The sequence below is a fragment of the Andrographis paniculata genome, unplaced genomic scaffold, assembly GCF_009805555.1.
Source record: "Andrographis paniculata isolate CXL003 unplaced genomic scaffold, ASM980555v1 Contig87END, whole genome shotgun sequence".
Taxonomy (NCBI): domain Eukaryota; kingdom Viridiplantae; phylum Streptophyta; class Magnoliopsida; order Lamiales; family Acanthaceae; genus Andrographis; species Andrographis paniculata.
This window is the reverse complement of record NW_026137625.1, coordinates 1,003,405-1,027,124: the sequence shown is the minus strand read 5'-3', so window position 1 is coordinate 1,027,124 and position 23,720 is coordinate 1,003,405. Positions and strand designations below refer to the sequence as shown.

At 36.0% G+C, this 23,720-nt stretch overlaps 1 protein-coding gene across 2 annotated transcripts; it reads right to left on the bottom strand.

Annotated features, from left to right (window-relative positions):
- Positions 1–17,337: 17,337 nt before the first annotated feature.
- Positions 17,338–20,848, bottom strand: LOC127242532 (uncharacterized). Of its 2 annotated transcripts, none has more exons than XM_051262089.1 (11): positions 20,523–20,848; positions 20,199–20,436; positions 19,857–20,098; positions 19,540–19,746; positions 19,367–19,456; positions 19,159–19,257; positions 18,753–19,061; positions 18,596–18,658; positions 18,401–18,485; positions 17,793–17,932; positions 17,338–17,702 (listed from the first exon to the last, which is right to left on the bottom strand). In XM_051262089.1, the coding sequence occupies exons 1-11, from the start codon at positions 20,835–20,837 to the stop codon at positions 17,685–17,687; spliced, it is 1,806 nt and encodes a 601-aa protein (XP_051118046.1). In that variant the 5' UTR covers positions 20,838–20,848; the 3' UTR covers positions 17,338–17,684. The 2 variants fall into 2 exon arrangements, with proteins under 2 accessions (XP_051118046.1, XP_051118047.1); XM_051262090.1 differs by having other exon boundaries at positions 18,753–19,049.
- Positions 20,849–23,720: the final 2,872 nt, after the last annotated feature.

Sequence of the window (23,720 nt, the reverse complement as noted above, 5' to 3'; positions counted from 1 at the left end):
ACCTATTAACTATGTAATTAAATTGTTAGCTCAACTTTGACCAATCTTTCAAAATTATATACTGTTCTATCTAACAAATTTATGCTATAAATGATAATTTAATGTATAAGTTATAGTTATATAGGGGTATTTTGAAAAAATTCATTAAACGAGTTCAATTGATATTGTATATGTAATGTAGCTACAATGACAAATTTGTCATTGAATTAAAGTGGTAATAATATTTTAAGTGGTTTGAAATAAACTTATTACTAGTATAAATTTGGTGGACAAAATTAAAAAAAATAAAAAATAAGCATAAGTTTAGTGGATTGAGGAAATATATTCATTTGTCCACTTTTTCTATTTCAATATGTTCTAAATAATTTGTTCTTTGTTTTTTTTTTTTTTTGGCAAAACTGTCTATATCCTCCTGTAGTTTGAAAACTCGGCTCCATTTTCCCCTATACTTTAAAAACTGCGTGATTCTCCCATGTATTTTCAGAAACGTTGCACACTCTCCCCATTGATCAATTTAACCTAACGGTGTTAAATTTTATATGTAATGGACAGTTATACCCCTCAATTAAATATCTCACATAACTTTCTATCGCTTCTCTCCTACCACTCCTCCCCACCCCACTGACATCTATCCCCACCATCCCCCCCTCCCGAAGTTGCCGCAGCTCCAGACGAACTTCAGGTTCTGACGGCGGCTGTCTCCCCCGGTCGCGGTCGCAATTTCGGCCAAGAACAGGTCTGTCATTCATTCCTCTTCAGCGATATCACGGGTATTCAACTTGTTATCGCGATTTAGGGCATTTCATGGGTTATCTTCTACTTCGTTCTTTTTGTTTTTTTTTTTTTTTTCACGGGTTAGGGCATTTTTCATTTTTCCTTTGCTTTCACGGACTATGGCAATTTCGGGTTGAGAAGTTCTTCGATTTGTCTGGTTTTTATTGGTTTTCGATGGTGTTCCCCAAAAACCCATTACCTGTCTACGTAGAGTTTAGAATTTATTGGTTTTTTTAATCGAACTTTTGTTTTTTTGTCTAGGGGTGGACCATCTTCGCTTTGTTTTGTATAGTTTATTTATGTCTGTCAGTCGGAGGGGGATTGAATCGTGATTTTGGTTGTCCCACTTGCAGGATTATGTTAGTTCGAAGCAATGAATGAAGACTCTTACGTTGATATTTACATGTGGGTTGGTGGATATTTTCAAGTGGAAAGCCCAGGTCATCCTTATGTAGGCAGAATAAAAGTATTGTTTAAAAAGATCGACAAGGACAGGATTTATTATGGGACCCTCCTGAATATGTACGGACGTGCTGGTGGAAAGAGCCTTGCAGTTCGCATGTATCACACTTCTAAAGGGGTCTCCTGCGGATTCAGCACCAAATTTATTTTCCTAATGAAGACCGACGAGGATGTCTTGGAAATGTTTCGCGAGCATTATGGGGAAAAGCACATATACGTTTATGTAGAAGACGTTGATTGCCCATCGCGACATGCAATAGAGAGTGGTGCGAAGTAGGATTGGAAAAACAGATGCCCCTCATTGGTTGGCATGGAGATAACACTTCAAGTTATTTTCCGATTCCCCTGGGCAGTGCGGTTATTGAGCTGCCATCTTCAGAGACTGACGAGTCTGTGGAAGAGAACCAGGGTGGTTGCGTGGGTGGAGAGTGCTCTGCCGCATGGACTGGCAGAAATATGACCGGGGGGTTTGATCCGAACGATGAATTATACAATGCGAAGGGTAAATGAGTTGCTGAAACTGTGGAGGAGTTAGATTCGGACTCGGACTCTGAGTCCTCGGAAATGGATGGTGGGGAAGGGCGATATTATGGTGGGTTTGACGATAGGGATGAAATGGATGAAGAGAGTGATGAGAATGTCGAAGGAGAAGAGTCCAAAGAAGAAGAGTTCGATGATGAGGGGGGTGAAGGAATGGACGAGGAGGATGATGATGTTCGTGGTAGTGGACCGCCAACGTGGAATTATGACGACAATGATGAAGATTCGTACGGGGGACGGTCTAGGGCATCTTGGTGTGGATGAACCGGTGTGGACAGATTACAATGAAGATATTGCGGGTGCGAGAAAGGCCAAACAGTATGGTGCGGAATATACTTTCGGCTTTACACCAAGTAGAGATCAATGGGAACAACATAGTACGGGTTATCATTTCGATGAACGGGCTGCTATGGACGATTCATATGATGGGGGCTTCGACGGAGGAGATAGTGAGCACGATGGGAGGTTCAACCATGAGGACAGTTATGACACGGCCATGTAGGATCAACCGGACGGGGATGATGACTTGGAGGGAGAGTTTACTGCACCAGCTATAGACGATGCCGAATGTTGGGATGGCATCACATCCGGCGAAGAAGATGATGACGATGATGGAGATGGATCCGGGTTTGAGGGACTTGAAGAAGAGATACACCGATTGCATGGGGAGGATGATGAATTGCCCGAAAATGAGCGTGATTTTGAGGGATTTGAAGGTCTTCACGGAGAGGATGATGAGGACGAGGAGGAGTAGGCGGGTGGTTCACGGCAGCACCTCGATCGTCCGAGGGCTGGTTCAGCGATGCAGACAGCGACAACGAGGGATGTCTAAGAATGCCGCCTCGGACAGATCATACCTCGGCCCCTATGTATCATGAATGGGACGAGGATCGTGATTTAGGTTGTGTTGATTTAAAAGTAGGCCTAAAGTTTGAAAGCCGCGAGAAGTACAAGAATGCATTGAGGGATTGGTCGGTGCGCAAAGGATGGGACATATTTTTCGTAAAGAATGAAAGGACAAAAGTGACCGCGGCTTGCAAAAAGGGATGCGCTTGGAGGATCCACGCATCATGTGTAATGAATGGGCCTACATTTCAGATCAAGACGTTAAAATGTACTCACATTTGTTTGCGCATTTCTGTTCGGGCAATATTTATTGGTGCAGTTGTACATTACATTTTTTTGTGTTTGCTTGTACATTATGTAGGGACTCACACTTGTGCGCACCAAACACGAAATACGCAAGCGGATTACAAATACCTGGGAAGACGAATCAAGAGTATCGTAAGCGATAACCCTGATATTACAAATACCTGGGAAAACGAATTATCTCTTATTTCATAGTCCATCTTGTTATAGGGTGGTGATAAATTATAACTTTCCAACAGGAATAGGGGACTATGTACACCGAATTGGTAGAACTGGTTGGGCGGCAAGTGCTACTGGACTTGCATACACAAAAGATGGCTGTTGGATGCCTGCTGGAAAGCATGATGGCTGTTGGAAACACCAGAAGTAATAACCAAGGGAATGGTTACTAATACAATAGAAACACGCATCAAGTACACGCATCGGAATAGCAACGAGCACTACACCTTCTAAAATACAACAGCCACAAGAACAAAATAAGTAATTTAAAAACCGTATCAAGTACACGCATCGGAATACCAACGAGCACTACACCTTCTAAAATACAACAACCACAAGAACAACACAAGTAATTTAAAAACCACACCCCCCCCCCCCCCAACAAGCAACAATAGGTTGTTTAAAGTGCTATTTTCAATAACACAAATACAATAAAAACAACAAAAACTGTCATGATGTTTTTCAAATAGCGTCGCAACACCTTCAACTCGGAAATGATCTGCTCGTTCACCATCTTAATCTCCTTGAACTCATCAATTAAACACACGGAAGATTCGGCTTCAGTATACGCGTGCATTTCATGATCCTGGTGACTTCTATTGAGAAGTTCCAGCCAACGAAAAAAATCGCAATCCCCCATCCGACAGTTGCAGAATAATCTACCTTCGGTCTCTTTTGATGGACCAACCACACGTATTGCAACAAGTACACCACATTTGCACTTTGGGCATTTATACCTAAACTCAAAACTCATTCTTTTTTTCGCGTGAGAGTTACTACTACCTGTAGACATCTGCAAATTGGAAAAATCATTCAATTTCAGAGAACTATAAAATTTTCTGAATCAAGATAAATGCACACATATCACTACAAATTAAATACCTCACAATTACAAACAGGACCGAAAACATTGGGGCATATATCGAAAAAAAACATTCTAACTCGATTCAAAGAATAGTCATGTAAGATACCAATTTTGGCCACTACAAAGAAGATAGCCATATTCGAAAATTTCATCAAGGAAAAAACAACATCCACCATAACCGAAAACATATTCTGATGTCGAAAAATACATGAAAAAAAAAAATTATTGGAGAAATGAAGCCAAGGAAGAAGGTGGAAACGAAAACATCACATCTATTTTGCAAATACCTACCTGGAAATTGAAAATCAGTGGTTAACCAGCGTCGAGAAGGGCATTCAGGGTGTTCTGGGTTTGCTGCGGTTGTGTTAGATTGATTGATAGAGAATGGTTGTACTTAATGGGAGTGGAAGGGTAAACTAGGGAATTTGGGTAGTTTAAGAGAAGCAACAGCAAGTCTACTCACTTACTCCACGCGTGTATTCCACATTCCGTTAACTTTTTTCGTTTGGGGGGTTAGGCGCAACATTTCTGAAAACACAGGGGAGAACCACGCAGTTTTTAAAGTACAGGGGAAAATGGAGCCAAGTTTCCAAACCACAGAGGGGATAGTTTTGCCTTTTTTTTTTTTTGAAAAAAATTATAGACTTTAATCATATTTTTAAAATTTAAAATGTATAATTTTTTATTTAAATTAAACTATTTAGTCATCTTAATCTTAATCTATAATTATTTTTATTAAATCATAATTCTTTTCACTAATACACTTCTTAATTACTTACTAATTACACAATAGTTAAAACTTCGTACCTAAGCTAAAGTGGACAAATTAGCTGGGACGGCAGAAGTATTATTTAGCCATGTAATCCTTACATGCATTCTCATTATGCCCATGAACAATGCGACAAATGCTATCTTCCTAAACCAATTTAAGAAAGCATACATTTCAATCATAGTGTTTCCTTTAATGCTTTAGTAATAGTTATTTATTACTCCCTCCGTCCCATATACCGTGTCTGCTACACTATAGACACGGTATTTTAGGAGGGGTATTATTAGTAGATAATTAAGAATGTATTAGTGAAAATAATTATCCTATAATATAAATAATTATAAATTAAGATTAAGATAACTAATTAGTTTAATTAAAATTAAAAAATAAATTAAAAAGTTTAAAATGAGATTAAAGTAAGTATGTAATTATTTTCCAAAAAAAGAAAGTGACATGGAATGTGAGACAGACAGAAACGGAAACGTGGACATGGTATATGGGACGGAGGGAGTGTAATTCTATTGTTAACAGTGCAACTATATGCTGCAAATGTGATTTTAAGCTAATACAAGATCAACACAAAGTAAACACATATGACAGTTTATTTTCTACTGATTTTGTCATCTCTATTATTAGAATTTATGTATCACCTTAAAAATTACACTTTTATCACGATTTAAGTTTATCTCAAATTATATTTTAAGGTTTGTGCAGTGTTGTGTAAATTAGGAATCAAGATCAAAAAACCACGAAAGAACAATGCCGAAGCTCGATTGGTACTTGAGGGGTTGGATGTATAGTATCTCTATGTATTTAATATAAGCTTCACAATACATCACATGGGCATCCGTTGGCCACTGACAATGCCGAAGCTCTCATTTTTTGAGTTTTTTTTTTTCTTTATAAAGAAAGTTGGGTGTATTAGCCAACATTTTGTTGTTTTGTTGTTGTTTACTTTGTGATTTTGTGGTTAATATCTATATATATATATGTATATATGTGTGTGTGTGTGTTTTTTCTAGATCCTTTAAACTGCACCTGAGTTTACTTTGTGATTTTGTGGTTAATATCTATATATATATATATGTATATATATGTGTGTGTGTGTGTTTTCTAGAACCTTTAAACTGCACCTGAGCAACTTAGGCCTTGACCGACCCGAAGAAGGTGTTGTTGCATAAAAGCCATGTCTGCCTGCATGTTGACAAGAGCCTGCATAATTTTCACATCAGTAGTAGTAGGAGCAGCAGAGACGAGTGGATTCTCCAATAAAGTGAAAGAGTGAGTTGATGTGGTGACAGCAGTAGACACAGGGGCAGCAGTATTGATTCTGTTGAAAGCCATCATTCTTTCTCTGACTTGATCATAAAAAAGACGTCTCTGTGTACGGGAGGAAAGAGTTGAACTAGTTTCACGTTGGAAATGCTTAAGTTAAGACCTCTAAAATTAAAATACTACATCAAAGTGAGAAAGTTAGAATAGGCAATAATAAAGAAAATGCATAATATTATGGCGCAGAACTCAAGTATATTTCTGAGACTAAGTTTCTAGAAGTTAAAATTTCTGGTAATGGCGTCAAATTTTGATAAGGGGAAAAGGTTAAAGCGATGGATTATTTTAAAATCTTATGATCTCAGAATATTTTAATGGGCAGATATTGAATAAAGGGTAAATTGATTTTTTTGTACCGTAATTGGATCATTTTATCCTTGTAGTCCCGTAACTGAAGTCTGTCACAAACTAGTCCCGTAAGTGAAATTTTTTTATACTTTTAGTCCTTCGGCACCGGAGATGCCTATATGGAACTTGTGTGGCTCATTAGAGGACACATTTCTACTAGGTTAACGACACCGGACGGACACGTGGACTTTTAATTTTTTTATTTTTTTTATTTTTTAAAAAAATTTAATTTTCAATTATTTTTTTGAAAAGTTTTAATTTTTACAAAAAAGACAAAATAAATAAATTAAAATTTTAAATAAAAATTAAAAAAAAAGGTCTACATGTCTGTCATATATCACTGACCTGGCGGACACATGTCCTCCGACGAGCCACACAGGTGCCACGTAAGCATTTCTAGCGTCGAAGGACTAAAAGTGCAGAAATTTTCCACTTATAGGAATAGTTTGCGACAGACTCCAGTTACGAAACTAAAATGATAAAAGAATCTAGTTAAGGGACCCAAAAATCAATTTACACTTGAATAAATGAAGATGTCGTACTTGCCTAACTTAATATCAAAAATATGTTTATACTTCTTTTTACAAGTTTCCTGGTCAAACTCAGAAATTTTAAGTCTTGAAATAAAAATTAAAGATATACTTATAGATGATTTTGAGCAGAACGATAAAGCGGTTAAGATAACTAGCAGCAAAAAGTTGTAAAGTTATTCTTGTAAAAGTAGTAAAGTGAGCGTAGTGGCCGAGCGGTGGAATGGAATGAAGTGGAATGTATTGGTGAAGGGAGCAGAGCGAAGTGGTGAGGGAAGCGAGGGTGACAGTGATGGAGAGAGCAAGTGGTGGCTAAGAATAAAAGTGAGTTTTGAGCGAGATTATATATGATTGTATGATGAAAATTGATGTTTTTGTTTGATCCTTGTGCATTCCTAAATGGCTAGTTTTTTCTTGAGGCAATGAGTGGGATGATGATGGTGAAATAATATAACCGTATATAAGAGCAAAAATAAATAGAAGTAAAATGTGTAATCATACTTGTTTATTTATATCAGATTCTTGACTTGACTGGTACTTGATCTTAGGGGAGTTACATCGAGACTTTAGATCTCAAAACTAGGAAGATTATTTTTAAAAATACGACTGTTACTGGATATTTCTAGGACGCGATAGACTAACGCTTATATCTAATGAATTATTACTTAAGTTGTTTCGATAATGGCTCTACCCCTTTGATACCCCTTTTTAATTAGAATCACAAATTCAGTTTACATAATAAGTATGTCGACAAGGCTCTCGCGTACTTATATGTTACAAACTACCTAATCTCCATTGGTTACGCAATCATAGACTTAGATAGTTAACTCTTCTCTCGCCCTTCCACAATTTTATCAAGAACTAGAATTTAAATAATCAAATACAAACCTGGATGTTTGGGTTAAGATAGAGAATAACATAGAAAATTATAATTTATTAACATCTAAGAAGCAGTAAAATCGACATTGAAAGGCAGGAAAATAAAGGAGTAAATCTACAATTAAAGGAATTCCCGCAGTACTTGCGGGAGGTCAGGGGTGGAGAAACTCCATTGATCCCATATCTTTCACAATTAACTACTGTGTTTGATTGGGGGTTTGGATTTTAAGTTGGGATTTGAATAGTAAAAATTTTGAATTTGAATAGTTGTATGATGTGATATAAATAGGTGTTGATGTGATGTTTTGAATGTAAAATATATTTTTAGTATAATATAAAAAATGAAAAATAGGTGTTTGATTTGATATTTTTGGGGGAAAAAAATGGGATGAATAGTGAAAATCTACTTCAATCCCCCAAACAAACACACCAGACCTCTTATAGTTTTGAGCTCTCAAAAGAGTAATTTCATAGTAATTGAATTGAGCATATGTGTAAGTGTATTTTACAATGAGAAATATGGCCCTATTTATAAAATAACAAAGGACAACAATTCAGCAATCGAAACGCCAGTTGGAAAAGCAGTTGAAATGTTGTTAAAGATCACTTGCAACCGCTAGCAGTTAGGCGGTTATGTTGTTGGATTTTGTTGCAACTTCCATGACTCCCAACTCTTTCACTTTGCGGCTTCTTTCTAGATATGGTACAGATCTTCCTCTTTGCTTCACTGTAAGAGGGCATTGACGTCACTCAAAACAGAATTGGTCTTCATCGTGAGTCAGAACTGAATAGTTGTACCGCTTTGATGATTGTTTTGCTTCAGAAGATAGAATTTCACTTCAGGGTCTCGGTGCAGCGGTGGAAATTCATTGGCCGCTCTCACTCCAGTAGAGCGGATTCTCGTTTTGCTCAAAGACATCTCATAGTCTGTTTGCCTTTGTCGCTTTGCTCCAGACTGATAATTTGGGCCTAAATTTCACTTAAGTCAAATAAAAAAGTTAGTAAATCTCATCTAATACGTATTGGATCGTATCAAGAAAAATAAATCAATAAAGTATGTCATAAGTAAAATATTATGATAATTTTCACAAAAAAAAAAGAAAAATACAAGTAATAATCATGTTTTGAAAAAAAAAATTTAATCAAAAAAAAAAAACTCAACTTTGGGGTTATCACTCCAACTTTGGCTTTACAACACATCAGATGGGCATCCGTTGGCCACTGACAATACGACTCATTTCTTGAGTTCCTTTCTATATAAAGGAGGCTAAGTGTATGAGCCAATATTTTGTTGTTTTTTTTATTGTTCACTTTGTGATTTATGGTTAATATATATATATATGTGTAATACCCCAGGAGTTGGATCGTTGCTTGGCCAACTCTCATGTGTAGATGAGCCGGTATTAGGCCATCCAAAGTTGAATAAAATACTCATATCAACAATGTGCACTCTCTTTCTCGGAAACCCTACTGAAAGAACTCTAAAGTTAAGTGTGTTAGCCCTAGTGTAATTTTAAGGACTTGTGTTGACCTGTAGGGCCAATCTAAAATCCTAACATGTCTGGTCTTGCGTGACTTGTACAACGGGATGTCACAATATATTTTATATAAATTCTAGATCCTTTGAATATATTTTTCATAGGTGATACATACTGTGAGTAGTATGATTTGATAATAAAAAATGATGGAACTTGGCTATGGATTGTATTAGATATTGAGTCAGAGTTGTCAATGTTGTAGTCTACTTATAATGGTTTTTATACAATTTGTCTGGTAATTTTTTAGATTGAACTAGGTACTTTAATTAAAAAATTACTTGTAAGAATTATGCGTTTGACTCTAGCCAAGATGAAGGCTAAAAATGAATTTTACTTTAAGACATTTTGTAAATTTAGCTAAATTAACTATTGAAAGCAAAATGATTGCTACATGGTTTAATAATATGAAGTAATGATACATGAGCAGAGAGAAGTATTAATGAATGTTTTAATAAATGAAATGTTTGTGGAATGTAACGAGCGAATAGTTTATATATTCAGTGAAGTGCAAATGGCGTTTATATTGGAAGAAGTGATAATAAATTGTGTTATTATATCATTTTGATGTAAACGATATCGTGAGAGTGAAGGTGCACATTGTGTTTTTATAAAGTAGAAGTGATAGTGATTTTTGAGCCCTATGGAGGTACGTCTTGGTGAAGATTTATACTTAAAAGGATGTGTTGGGTGAAATAATAAAGATTACGGTTGATTGTTTAAGCTAGACCATTGGATTTGTTGGTACTTGACCTTAGTGCTTAACGAATGCTTGACTTCATAACTAAGAACATTATTAAGTCAAATTCTTGTAGATCAAGTAGTGAGGCATTCCTCGTATAAGGGCTAGGTCTTAAGTTCGATTCCAGGTGGATGGGTGTATGCTTGAGTTGGGTGAAATTTTTGTCGGGTGTGTGAGTGTGTGCGTTTATGGGTAAAAAAAAATAAAAAAAAACTAAGAACATTATTAATTAGTAAAGTCTTTGTAACAAGATATTATTCGGATCTAATAGACTTCACCTACATCTAATTTTTCTATTTAGTCATTTCATTTGTTATATATCATTGTGTTACATCTCTTTATTCTAGGTTGAATTATGATTATGAGTTTGATGAGATTGTCAACTCTATCATTGCTCGTTCATTACTGACCATCTAGACATCTCTTTTGGTCTATAAAAAAGACATGGGTATTCAACTTATATACATTCTTCCACAACTTAACTAATGTTCAAACTTAAACAGAGTAAAGCAACATGGTAAGGATGATTTCTAGGTAAATAGAGGATCAAGTGATATCTCATTACTATTGAAAATGAGACAAGTTACGGCTACATTAATCTACAAAGTAAGAGCTGCTAGAAAAAAATCTAGAAGGAAAAGGGAGTTTAGGGGAGGAAATCCTCCACAAATGGCTCATGACTGCAACTATTAACTATCGGAAAGAGTTTCTTACCATTTGAGCTATGAAGTCTATACCTTACAGCTACACAATGAGTGAAAATAAGAAGTGGGGAAACATATGAAATAACACAAAGCATGATGGTATTTATAGGTGTTGGAATAACAGTTAGTTGGTTATAATTGTCATAATGGTACTGGAAATTGTAATCGTCTATCATATCATCTTATGGTCTTCACTTTAAGCATTGATCTTCCTCCTAAGTGCTAAGTACACAGGAACTTCGCTTCATGGGAAAGACTAAAAGGCTGAAGTCCTTGTCATTGTGAGTTTGAGTAAACTGCATAATTGTCTAAACGTTTTCTCAAGAGTGGTTGACCTTAACTTTAATAATTGAAGACTTCTCTCAAACTGTTGAAGTTCACTTAGTGAAAGCGTCTTATTAGCTAACCGAGGGTGTGTTTCTTTAACACAGGTCTCCCAAACTTTACTATTTGAACTCTATATTTCCCCCAAAAAAATATACTCCCTCCATCCTAAAAGAGTTGTCTTGTTTTTCTATTTTGTCTGTCCCAAAACATTTGTCATATTGCCTTATTTAGTAACAATGGTCTCCACTTTATAACAAAATTATTCATGCTTTTCCAAACTACCCCTAATTATTACTCTAACTTAATTTTTAAAATCATTTAAAAAGCAAGGATATTTTAATCTTTTACATTCTACTTTATACTCACTTTCAATTAAATATTATTATTCATTAATTTTCGTGCCAACATCCAACAAGACGTCTCTTATGGGACAAAGGGAGTATAATTTTTCTCTCACAAAACATCTTATCAAAAATTAGGGAAAATTACAATAATTTTCTCATACCTATGACCAATTATCACTCTTATCTTTTAGTTGTCACCCTGGCAAAATATATTCTATAGGTGTCACTTTTTTTCATTTTTTATCCTTCGTAGCATAACCCCACTCGCACCGCCACCCGCAGGATATATGTCAAGGCGATTTTATCCGACGCACGGATAGAGGATGAAAATAGGAAAAAAAATGACACATGTGGATATATTTTTCCAGAGTAACAATTAAAAGATACAAGTTATAATTGTCCAATTTTAAGTCTAAAAATTACTTTACATTTTTTAATCTTTTGGCTTTTTGGGGCTATAAACAACACCGGACTAACGAAAAATTTCGCTAGTTGGTTTGTACGTTCATTTGGGATGAATCGTGTTTTTAGTAAATTTTTAGGGCCAGAATGATCTCGGATTGACAATAAATATTGTGGTTGGTTTGTTTGCCCGTTTCAAATAAACTGTGCAAATTTTGAGTAATTACGAGTCTAAAATAGGTTTATATTTTTTTTTGGTCATTTCAAATTGATGGAAATCGCAGGGACAATCGATTAAGAGGTCCAACGCCTCTGAGTAACTTGCACAGTGGAACTGTGAAACGTTCAACGTAAACACAGCTTTACAACGTAGTTGTCTCGCGATTATAGCAGCGGTGTGTAAGCGTGCAAAAATTGAAGGTTGAATAAGTGCAAAAAGAAAAACAACACACCAAGTTTGTTTACCCAGTTCGGTTTTCCAATCTACGTCTGGGGGATTCCAATCCAGGATATTTAACTAAACCAAACACTTGGTTTACACTATATAAGACACCAAACCGAACTACCCAATCTATCTTCTACCAAAACTCAATTTAGTTTATACAAACTCTCATGGACTAGTTGTTACTACGCCGTAACAACAGCAACAGACCTGTGGCCAAGCTAAGAATAAATTTTTTTATCAGATGAATGACTTCTTTAGCTTCAGCTCTAAGAAATCCTTCTTCTCGTCTTCAAACCTCCACAGATGAGCTATCTCAGCACACATACAAGTGGAGAGGAATAAACTCTCTAGTCTTGGTTGCTCACCCACGAAAACAAGCAAACAAACAAAACATATACACACTACACTAAATGACAAAGTTGACTGATCAACTTTATGGTTGTGTGTACAAAGACAATTAATATCATGCACGACAAATGAGACACTCCACTATTACGTCCTACTTCTCTTCCACATAAGCCAAGTCCCTTTGTTTCAAAGCATTGAATGCACAGCAGGTTTGACCCTTACGAACCTCATTTTTTGGCCAAAGCCAAAACTGTGTTATAGGGTAGCTGCAACAGCATGTCAGCATGCTTGTTCATTGCCAAATATAGCAAAATGGGGTTTTAGGGTTTTGTTTGTACCAACAAGGATAAACCGTGCAAGTTCCGTTCAATTCGGATTCTAAAAATGAATTTACATTTTCTTCTTTTTGTGTTTAAGGTTTTCAAAGCCCTAAACAACGCCGGTAGACAAAATAATACTGTTAGTTGATTCGTTTGGTCATTTCGAATGAAACATGCAAATTTCTTCCAATTCTAAGTCTAAAAATGGTTTTATAAATTCATAGAGTTTATGGTTTTCAGGGCCCTAAATGACTTTAGATGGACAAAACAACATCACTCGTTTGTTTATCTGGTCGTTTCAGATTAACCATTCAAGTTTTGTGTAATTTTGAGTCTGAAAATAAATGTACATTTTTTTAGCATTTAGGGATATTTAGGCCCTAAATAACCTTGGATAGACAAAAAAATATTGTTAGTTGGTTTGTTTAGTTGTTTCAAATTAGTCGTGCAAGTTTGTATAATTTGGAGTCTAAAAATAGGTGTAATATCGAGCAATTATCACTTATGTCTTTTAATAGTCACTCTGACAAAATATATCCCAGTTTTTCATGATTTTCATCCTCTGTTGTACAATCCCACCCTGAGTGCATGAGATTGTATTCATTGTGAACTTAACGCGTGACTAGAGAACAAAAATCGTGAAAAATTGACACTTAGGGATATATTTTATAAGGGTGACACTTAAGGCAAGAGTGATAATTGGTCATAGCTACGGAATATTTATTGCAATTTCTCCCAAAACATTATTTTATTACAAAATCTAAATCAAATATTCCCAACCAAACCCAAAGAGATATGAGAGAGCTTCACGAGGTAAATTGCTCACCTGGAATGATGCTCGCTCAAATCCAAGTTTTGTGGCTAAATTTCATATTTTTCATGGCTTTGTATGTGAATCTAATATATGGTCTATTGAATCGTATCAAATTATATAATAATAATAATAATAATAATAATAATAATAATAATAATAATAATAATAATAATAAGATATGTTATAAATAAGATATTACGATGATCACAAATAATAGACATACTTTGCAACGAGAGAATATGCTAAATTTTGGATTATCATATACAAAAACTTCTTCTATCCCAACTTAAACTATTATTTTTACTATTTTCTTTATATTTTATTCAAAAGTATTTATTTTTTATTATAGTAAAAGTGATTATACACTGATACTAAAATATCATTAATTTTTAAGTAAATTACAAATATAAAGTACAAATAACAAAAATATTAAATTATTTTTCACATTTTAACTAACCAATAAAATACCATTATTGTTTAATATACTACAAAAATCCAAATAGATATATTTGGATTAAGACGGAGAAAGTATATCTTATACATCAAGCTCACCCAATTTTATAAAACATATATAATTTCTAATAGGCCAGTGTTAAAAGCATTTAATTACACTATTTAAAAAGTGAAATTTAAGATGTAGACTTAGGGGTTTTATGATACAATTAATAATTGGCATCATTTTTAGTTATAGATTAATTTAGCATTTTGAGAGTTATTACTTTCTTAATGGCTTATCTCACGCACTTTAACTCCCTTAAATTGCATTATATGTACTAGAAAAATATTAAGAAAACAAAATCATATTCAATAACTATTTAAATACAAAACATGAATACGAAACAAAAATACAAACCAGACACATATCAAGTGAATTGTTTTTCTCTTCTTTTTCTATTATTTTGATTGATTGATATAGTAATTCTGTATAATTATCATAATACAAAGATAATAATAAAATAAATTTTAATTTAACAAAAATTAATAATAATAAACTTACGGTGTATTTGTTTAGTATTTTAATTTGAAGTATTATAAAAAAATTAGTTGGACGAACAAACTCATAAAAAAAGAATATGTAATAATAATTTTTTTAAAAAATAATTATTTAAAATTTAACACAAAAAAAAACCCACAAAAAGCAGTTCATTTTTTTCCTAACAAAATAATATTAAATACTTTTCTCATCTCAACTCAAACTATAATTTTTATCATTTTCAACTATCTTATACAAAAGTATTTATTTTCTATTATAGTAAAAAAAAAAAAAAAAAAGTGATACTAATAATAAAATAATTTTTAATTTTTTTCATAAATTACAAATATATCATTACACATCTAATTAATTTTATATATAAAGTAAATCATCTTATACATTTCTCCTAACTAATAAAATATTAATATTATTTATTAATATACCACAAAACTCTAAATAACCTCTTTGGATTGAAACAAAAGAGTACAATAATAACAACATAAAGAATGGGTAACAAAAGCCCGCCATATTTATGTACCTACCGGCCTAAGCATGTCCCATGGCCTATAGACATCGGAGAGAGTAGGATTGGAAAGCACGTGACAATTATGTATGCCTAGATTATAAAAATAAAAATTTGGAGATGCGAAAAGATCGGCAAAAACATAAAGAATAATAATGATAATTGATAGTCCAATTTTCGTGCAGATTATGTCAAATCAACATTGCGCTAATTTAAACCTGCATAAATCAGCAAAATTGAAAGCACATGATGCTTATTTGACCCATTGGCGCAAATCAACAAGACAGACAATACATATATATTCTGACAGCACATGATATAATTAACAATATATTATTGATTTCAATATAATAAGTATATATATACAACATATACATTGGATAGCATATAAATATAAGTCACTATTATGGTGTGTTATCTATATATATTTGTATTGTCCTATCTATATATATTTGTATTGTCCGCCTTATTGATTTATGAAGTCTAAATCAACATATGCTGATTTGACCTTATTAGCAAGCTAATAGACCCAAATAATTAAATACATATACACTAAATTTTTTTCAATTTTGATTTCGCCTTCAACTTTTCTTACATTATGATGTAATTAACGGATCGGCTCAAAAACCACACTCATATGTTTTGTATAATTTATTGCAATTTGGATGAAAATGTAGAAAATAATTAAACCTAATTAAATAAGAGTGTTGAAATCACATCCAAGTAATGGGCTTAGTCTATAACGAAATCCTAACTACAACCCTACTTAAAATTCTATCTCCAGTTTATGTTACTATCTTTTGTTTGAATGTTTCAAAAATGTTTCTAAATTTTTATTTATTTATCGAAAAATTGGAGAAAACTACCTCTGCCACTAAAAATCTTATTATTTAGTCCCCATTACAAATAAATTACACTACACACCTTAGTTTTGTAAAATCGTTGCAAATAACTCCCCATTTCCATTTTTTCATTATTACCCTTACTATTTGTAAAAATATAAAATTACGGCTCATCTTCTTCCTCCCCAATCTCTCTTCTGATTACTGTATTTTCACACAAAATTAAACAACCTTCCGCTAACCACTAATTTTCTCACGACGCATATCATCTCTGGAAAATCCTTTTAAATACTAAAGATAGCACACATAATATCGTTCTTAAAGAAAAAATAAGTAGAGAAACATGGTGATCGTTGTTTCTTGTTCATAATATTTTTAAAATATGTAAATTCAAAAAAGCGCTTACGGTCTAAGAGAAATCTCCAACAAATTTTATTTTTAGGTCAAACTCTGCATTTTCTGCATTTTCTCAAACCATACAAATTCAACATTAATGGTGGTTTCTTACCGTGATAATATTCTAGATGTGATTAAAATTTTCAATTATTTGGAACACTACCAAAAAAACTGTTTTCTATTACGGCCGGAAAATCGTAAAAAAAAGCCACATTTCGTGCAATTTGCGTATTTGCTACGCCTTTGTTACGACTTTTTTCCGTAATGTGTACTCGCGTAACGAATGTTTTTTGCCACGCCACTTTTCGTAACTATTACGATCGGTCAACGCTCCCTGAAGTATGGTATTTGTTACGATGTTTGTTACGAATTTTCTCTCGTAACGAAAGGTAGATCCTTCCGCGCGTGTGGCAGGACTTTTAGTTACGGTATTTGTTACGGAAGTTCCTCGCGTTACAAGTGTTTTCCATTGACCGGTTGTCAGAACTTGGTTTTTGTTACGACTATTTGTAACGGCATTGAACCCCGTAAAAAAAATATGACCTACTTATAGTCACGAAACCGTCTGTAACAACAAATATCCAAAGACCACTTTTTGTAACGATTTTCTGGCCTTTTGTTACGGAAAAATAGCGTATTGTGAAAAACAGGGGGTACGCTGCAATTGAAATTGTTCGTAACAAATGGACCTGCTGTGATGCGTATGATACGAAAATAAATTACGAATACAAAGATTGCTATAAACATCATCATCATTACGCCCCGCGCAAACATTAATTCATATTAAAATCTGAATTCCATACCTACCAACAAAGTAAAGCAACCCATAGAACAAGCCTACTAGTATCTACACATCAACAACCTGTTCCGCAAAACGTGCTTAACAGTTCAAACAGAAGTAAACAACGCAATAAGCAAATACGGTTATCCATCAATCCCATTAGGCACATTTTTCACCAAACGAATTCAAACCACAAAGGTCTACGCATCAATTCCAGACATAGTTCAACAAAAACTCAACACAATCCATCCAAAGACAGGTTCGACATTCAATCCATATGACAAACGGGGCAATTAACATGGGTGTATCGGTACCAACATTTCAAGCCCGGCGCATGAGCTGCAATTGCCAACACAGAGATTACTTTAAGTCATACTTCTTATAAATTTCGGAAGGCAATACAAGAAAGGTATTAAAGTAGATCCTTACGTCGTTGTAGCTCCACTCAATAGGATCTTCGCCGACGACATCGCGAAGGGTAGTCGCCCCAGAAATGGTCGGCAAAATAAGGGGTGTGTCCGGGACTGACGCGGATGTCACGAAGACCTTGACCAAGGAAAGTGTGTCACCTACAGCATTCACAAGAGCAATTTTTGATTACATTCAAGCATATATATCAACAGACGTTCGAACTGTATATATAACATGTCATAACACAGACATTATAAGTGTAATACTTTGGAACTAGAACAAGAGGAGTACGTACATTCAGACATGTCGTACAGTACATGGTATTACATTCATGAGTTAGGTAGCGAAGCACATTATACCCTAATTTCCTATGTAATTTCAGCTTGATCTTTAAACCAAACATCCTTCAATAAACATGGGTCGTCATAATAGCAGTTATTTTACCACCCCTACATTAACAGTCTACATCGCTTTGGAAATCCACGGATCGTATCATTGTATACTTCTACACTTAGTGAATCCATGCTAATACGCAATATGAGGCCTGAACAGTCACGAAAACCTACGATATGTCGCTGAGGCATATTAAAAGTTTAATTAAACATCCTCAAAGATACCGGACCAACCTGGCCCAGGGGGGCAGAGCAGAAGTCCCTCTGCAACAACTTTTTTCTCACCGGTGCGGGATAATAGAAGCACATGTGTGCCGACCTACAACAGACAGGGCATATGAGTTGGATAAGGTAGTACGCAGTCAAGAGTAGCCTAAATTAGACACTGCACTGATTTCTAAGAAACTCCAGGGCGTCACGGAATCATACCGTCATGCTTGGCTCGGACACAGGCCTGGGAATCTCAGGGACTGAATCAATACGAGATGTGCCCTATCATATAACATGCCGAGGATGGTAAATTCCTTTGCCATCCAAATCTCATGGGATACTCATACCAAACAGGTCAGGGATTATGAATACTTACTGCCTGGCCAGTAACCGCTCCGGAGTTTCTGTGCATGAATGCATACACATCAGCCTTGATGGTTTTGAACTCATCCATCATTGCCTTCAGCTCCTCTATTCCATTCTGTAGTTGTTCCCACCCATGCTGGAATGCTACACTGTCTGTTAAACCAGATGACTCGCTGCGGGGATGAGCTGAAGTTGCCGCACTGTCGACCTTTGACCGCTTCTTAATCTTTCCCCCAAGGGCCCGTCGGTACAGAGTCTCCCGAACAGAGGGAGTCCGCCCTTCAGGGGGAACCTTGTTTAGCTCATTCTGTAAATAAGTCTACAGGAAAGATTTAAGTGAGGCCGAACTTGCTCTTGTTGTTAGAGATGTAAATACTGACTGAATTGTAACTAAGTTGGGAACGAATTTATTCTACCAATATCTCCTCGGTTTCTTGGTCATCCTTTCCCTTGCCTTGTGTGCGACTGGAAATCCAAATCTCCAGATTGTCGGGGTCCTTCCCCTTTGCCTTGATCTGCAGCAATACAAGGCCTTCTGTCATCAAAAACATAATGAAATACAGGAGAGGAAAATAGGGGGATGGAGCATGACATGAGTAATTACTTAATTGTAATAAAAGGTACCTCCTCTGCCAGAGTCGTGAATGACTTCCGCCCAGTACGATGTGGAAAGCTTCTTTTCGCTACGTTCGACGCATTTTTCTTGGATTGAAGCTACGTCAATCAAAGTTATTTAGTTCTCAGTCCATGCCCGTGCAGATTTAACGTATATTAATTTGGCATGTCCCTATGCGTACCTTCACCTTCTCGTCGCGCCAATACTCAACCAACTTCGGCCACTGATCGGGCACAATCCTGCTTGAGGGAACCTTCTTCAGTGCTTCTTCATCGTCCTCGATCGGATTGAAGTAAGTTGATTTGATGCTGTATTTCCAGTGCCTCCAAACTTCCCTTAGGTCAGCCAAGACCACTTTCTCCGCTGAGTCTGGTAATCCGCTGTTACTCTGGAATGCCGTTTCACACGGTTTCCACCAGGTCCGGAGAAGATGGTAGGGCCATATATAAGAATCTATATGAAATAAAAGAACTTTCAATTTAATGAAGTTTGCATCACCTGAACCTCCATCCATGCACCCTGTCTCTTCGTCTCCGGTATCTCAGCGAACGTGGGGTAATGTAGAGGAAGTCGAGCTCCGTTGCGTGCAATGACCCCAATGGCTGTCTTGTACTCGTTTACGTCGGGTCCGACGATGCTTTTACCATCCGGCGATGTGAATACAAGCATCCTGTGATCTTTTCCCCATCCACGCGGCATTCGTGCCGCCCCTCTCCCCTGCTTTTTCTTTGACGAACCAGCTGACACAAACAGGAGATTACATGTTCTAATAAGGATATTACATGCAAAATATGAAGTCACTAAATGTAATCGGTAATCTTTGAAGGCTAATTTCCAAACCGTCGTGCGATGTCATCTCGTCCAATGGTGCCATATTGCCCGCCTCTGTTCCTGTCATCAGAGTGGGGTCGGAGCCTGGCCCTTCATCCAAGAGTGGCATATCACTCTCTGCAGTCTCCATGTCCTGCGTCGGCGGAAGTGTCTCGTCATCTGCTTGTGTGGGGGGGATTGTATCATCGTCATCCTGTGTCAGTGCCGTCGGATCAAAAAGTGATGGAACATCCCTATCATCATGTTCCTGTTGGGGTTAACAGTGTCAGCCTATTGTAGTGTTATACTGAGAGTTCAAATAAGGACATGCTTTCGGCAAAGGAACCACATTACCTCCAAAGGGCCCTCTGAATCCTGAAGCACTGCCCTTCGAGTGGAAGATGTTGGCTTCATGCTTTGACCACGAGCATCGCGCTCTTTCTCCCACTCTGATGTGATGGACCGGAGTCGCTGGAGCAGTGGCGAGACCCGAGATCCCTTCCGTTTTGTCACTTTCTTTGTGGGATTGCGGATGGGCGATGGATTCCTGCTTGCGGGATGAGTTGCCTCTAGGGGGCTGTTACGTGCGGATGCCCGGGTAAAACGTCTTGCGGGAGAGACTGCCGGATCCTGTGACCCTCCAACGGCAGCACGTTGAGATTTGCCCATAACCTGCAAGACACCAGTGTTAGAACCTTTTAAAATCACAACATTAAGGCCCATGGTTTAAAATCAGCCATTATCTCCACTTTAGAACCTTTTATGGATGCCATTTGATGAGAATTAAATGATGTCTACGCTCCGCCAAAAATTCTGAGCGTCATCTCTAGATACTAGAGCAGCAAGAATTATCCATACCCTACTTGGGTCAAGAAAAATTTCCTACTATTCTAAATTTTTCCTTGCCCTTTTGTACGAATATGAAAAAAATGCTCAAATCTGATGTCTAAAGAGTAAAGCAGGTTTGTGGGAATGCACATAACACTTAACTACACCACCACTCGAGAAAACATAGAACACTTAGAAGCTTTGCACTGTGGAAATGCATTAAAAAGAAATCCGACCTTCCGTTAAACTCAATGTTGCTTATCCTGAATTCACACTGCACACTTTTGTCTCCACAATTTAGTATCCTGTAAAAAAACACAAGTTAAATATGCACTCATTTTCAGTTAAAATAGCCCAAATGGTATTGCTTCCGACAAATCGACGCATACAACCAAGTTACAAAAAAAATGGTATTGGTTCCGACAAAGGAAATTCATTAAGCATGCACTTTGAGTTAATTGTCAATGCACAAATGTGTTTTGAAATAATGAAATTGAATATGTTATTCAGTTGGTGCAGATCGATGAAGAGAGTTTCCCGTGCTGTAGGATAGAATTCATAGTGATGATGTTTTTCAATCATGCCGACAAGGAACCTGGGTCCTCTATATGTTGATTACACCTCTAGTAGAAACCCTTTAAAACAAATATGAAATAATTCTGAAATCTGATGGGAAAAAAATATTTTAGATTCGTAGGAATGCACTTAACACTTCATTGCACCACCCACCCAATAAACATACATCACAGAAAAGTTGCTACACAGTGGCATAGCATAAAAAATAAAGCAGACCTTTTGTTAAACTCAAAGCTAGGTATCCTGAATGAGCACAGCACGCCTGCGTTGACATACGTTCACTTCCTATAAAAAAACATAAGTTAAACATGCACTAATTTTCAATGAAAAATGCGCAAAGTACTACATTAATTAAACATGCACTAATTCACAATATGCATTCCCTCTTTTAGGATTGAATTAGAACCATATATACCACTTTTAGTATTATGTGATGATGGAGGGGCTGAAACTGTATAACACCCTAAGGAAAACCTACAGCAGATCAGACCCCCTCCCCTGCTTTCTTCTTTATTTTCAAAATGGGCTTTCAATTCTCTACTCAATTATACAACCTAAAAGAGTGAGTTAATCAATCAATCAATCAATCGTTGCAACCAAGCAAGCACAGGTGGAGATTATATGCCGCCGAGGAGTGTGCAAAGCATCTATCTTTTCATCTTTAGTCCTAATCGAACAAATCTATTTAAGGAGAGCAGAGCAGAGCACGCAACAAACATGGAATCTAGCAGTGTAGCCAGCTGAGATCCACAATCTTCCGAATTGAAGATCCCACGCACAAGTGCATACAGATGCAGAAAACCAATGAAGCAGTGCCGTGCAGAGACCTCCACAGAAAATCGAAATCAGTGAGGTTTAGAAGAAAATGAAGAAGGCAACAAGCAATCTATTAAGATCCATATCATATGCAGCACGACTGTACAGTTCAATGCATCTCTTTTCTATGAACCAAAAAAAGAAAAACAAGCACAGACAGATAAGGTAAGGATAGAGTGTCACAACCTCAGTAGAGGAAAGACAAGCAAATCCCGAGTTGAAGCAGAGGGCGTGGCCTTGCGTACATAGCAGCGCTAGTTAAGTCCATGCACAGTAAACACATAATCCAAAGGAACTTTTGTATAGATTTGAAAATACTAATAAATTCTCAAAGTTCAGCTTCTGCTCTGGCTCATGGTTCTGCGCCTTTCCCTAATGTCATCGCTGCATAGTAGAAACAAATGCAAAAATAAGTGGAATGCTAGTAACATAATCATGGATGCATCAAACATGATGGCAGTTTAGCAATCGATCATTGGGTACATAGAAGATTTCATGGAACCAGTAACTAGCAGTAATGTAAGATATGACAATTTAACATATCAAATCGGTGCTATCGAAATTTCTTATAAGTCAATCGTTCACATAGTAAGCAAAGATAGCAAATAGCACCTACTTATGACTATTCTACAGGTTTCGACACAACCCTACTGTTGTTTATGCAACTCCAGATTGAAGTCCATTACACCACCACCCGAGAAAACATAGAAAAATTAGAAGCTTTGCACAGTGGAAATGCATTAAAAAGAAATCAGACCTTTCATTAAACTCAAGTATGCTTATCCTGAATTCACACTGCACGCCTTTGTCTCCACAATTTAGTATCCTGTAAAAAAAAAATACAAGTTAAATATGCACTCATTTTCAGTAAAAATAGCACAAACTACTACAAAAGTTAAACATGCACTACGTTACAATATCCATTACTTATTGTAGGATTGAATTGGTACATATATATATCACTTTTAGTATTATATGATGGCAGGATTAACATTTGAAGTACATAAAACTAAAAGAAAGGATTACAAGTGTGAAATGCTATTATTCTGATGGGAATGAAGCTGACGAATTGACGACTAACCAAGCAAGGAACAACATAATTAAACTAGCCTAAGTATAATGACAACAGTAGATTATATTAACTATCTAATGTACCACAGACATAGTAAGAAATTAAATTTAACCTAAACAATCTGAACTGACTGAGCCTATTACAATTACAACGAGATTGATTAACAGGATAGGCTAGAACTACTTAAATTTGCAGCAACAACTAAGATATACACATTACAAACACTGTTGGCTCACTAAATTAATCTAGCACACATCAAA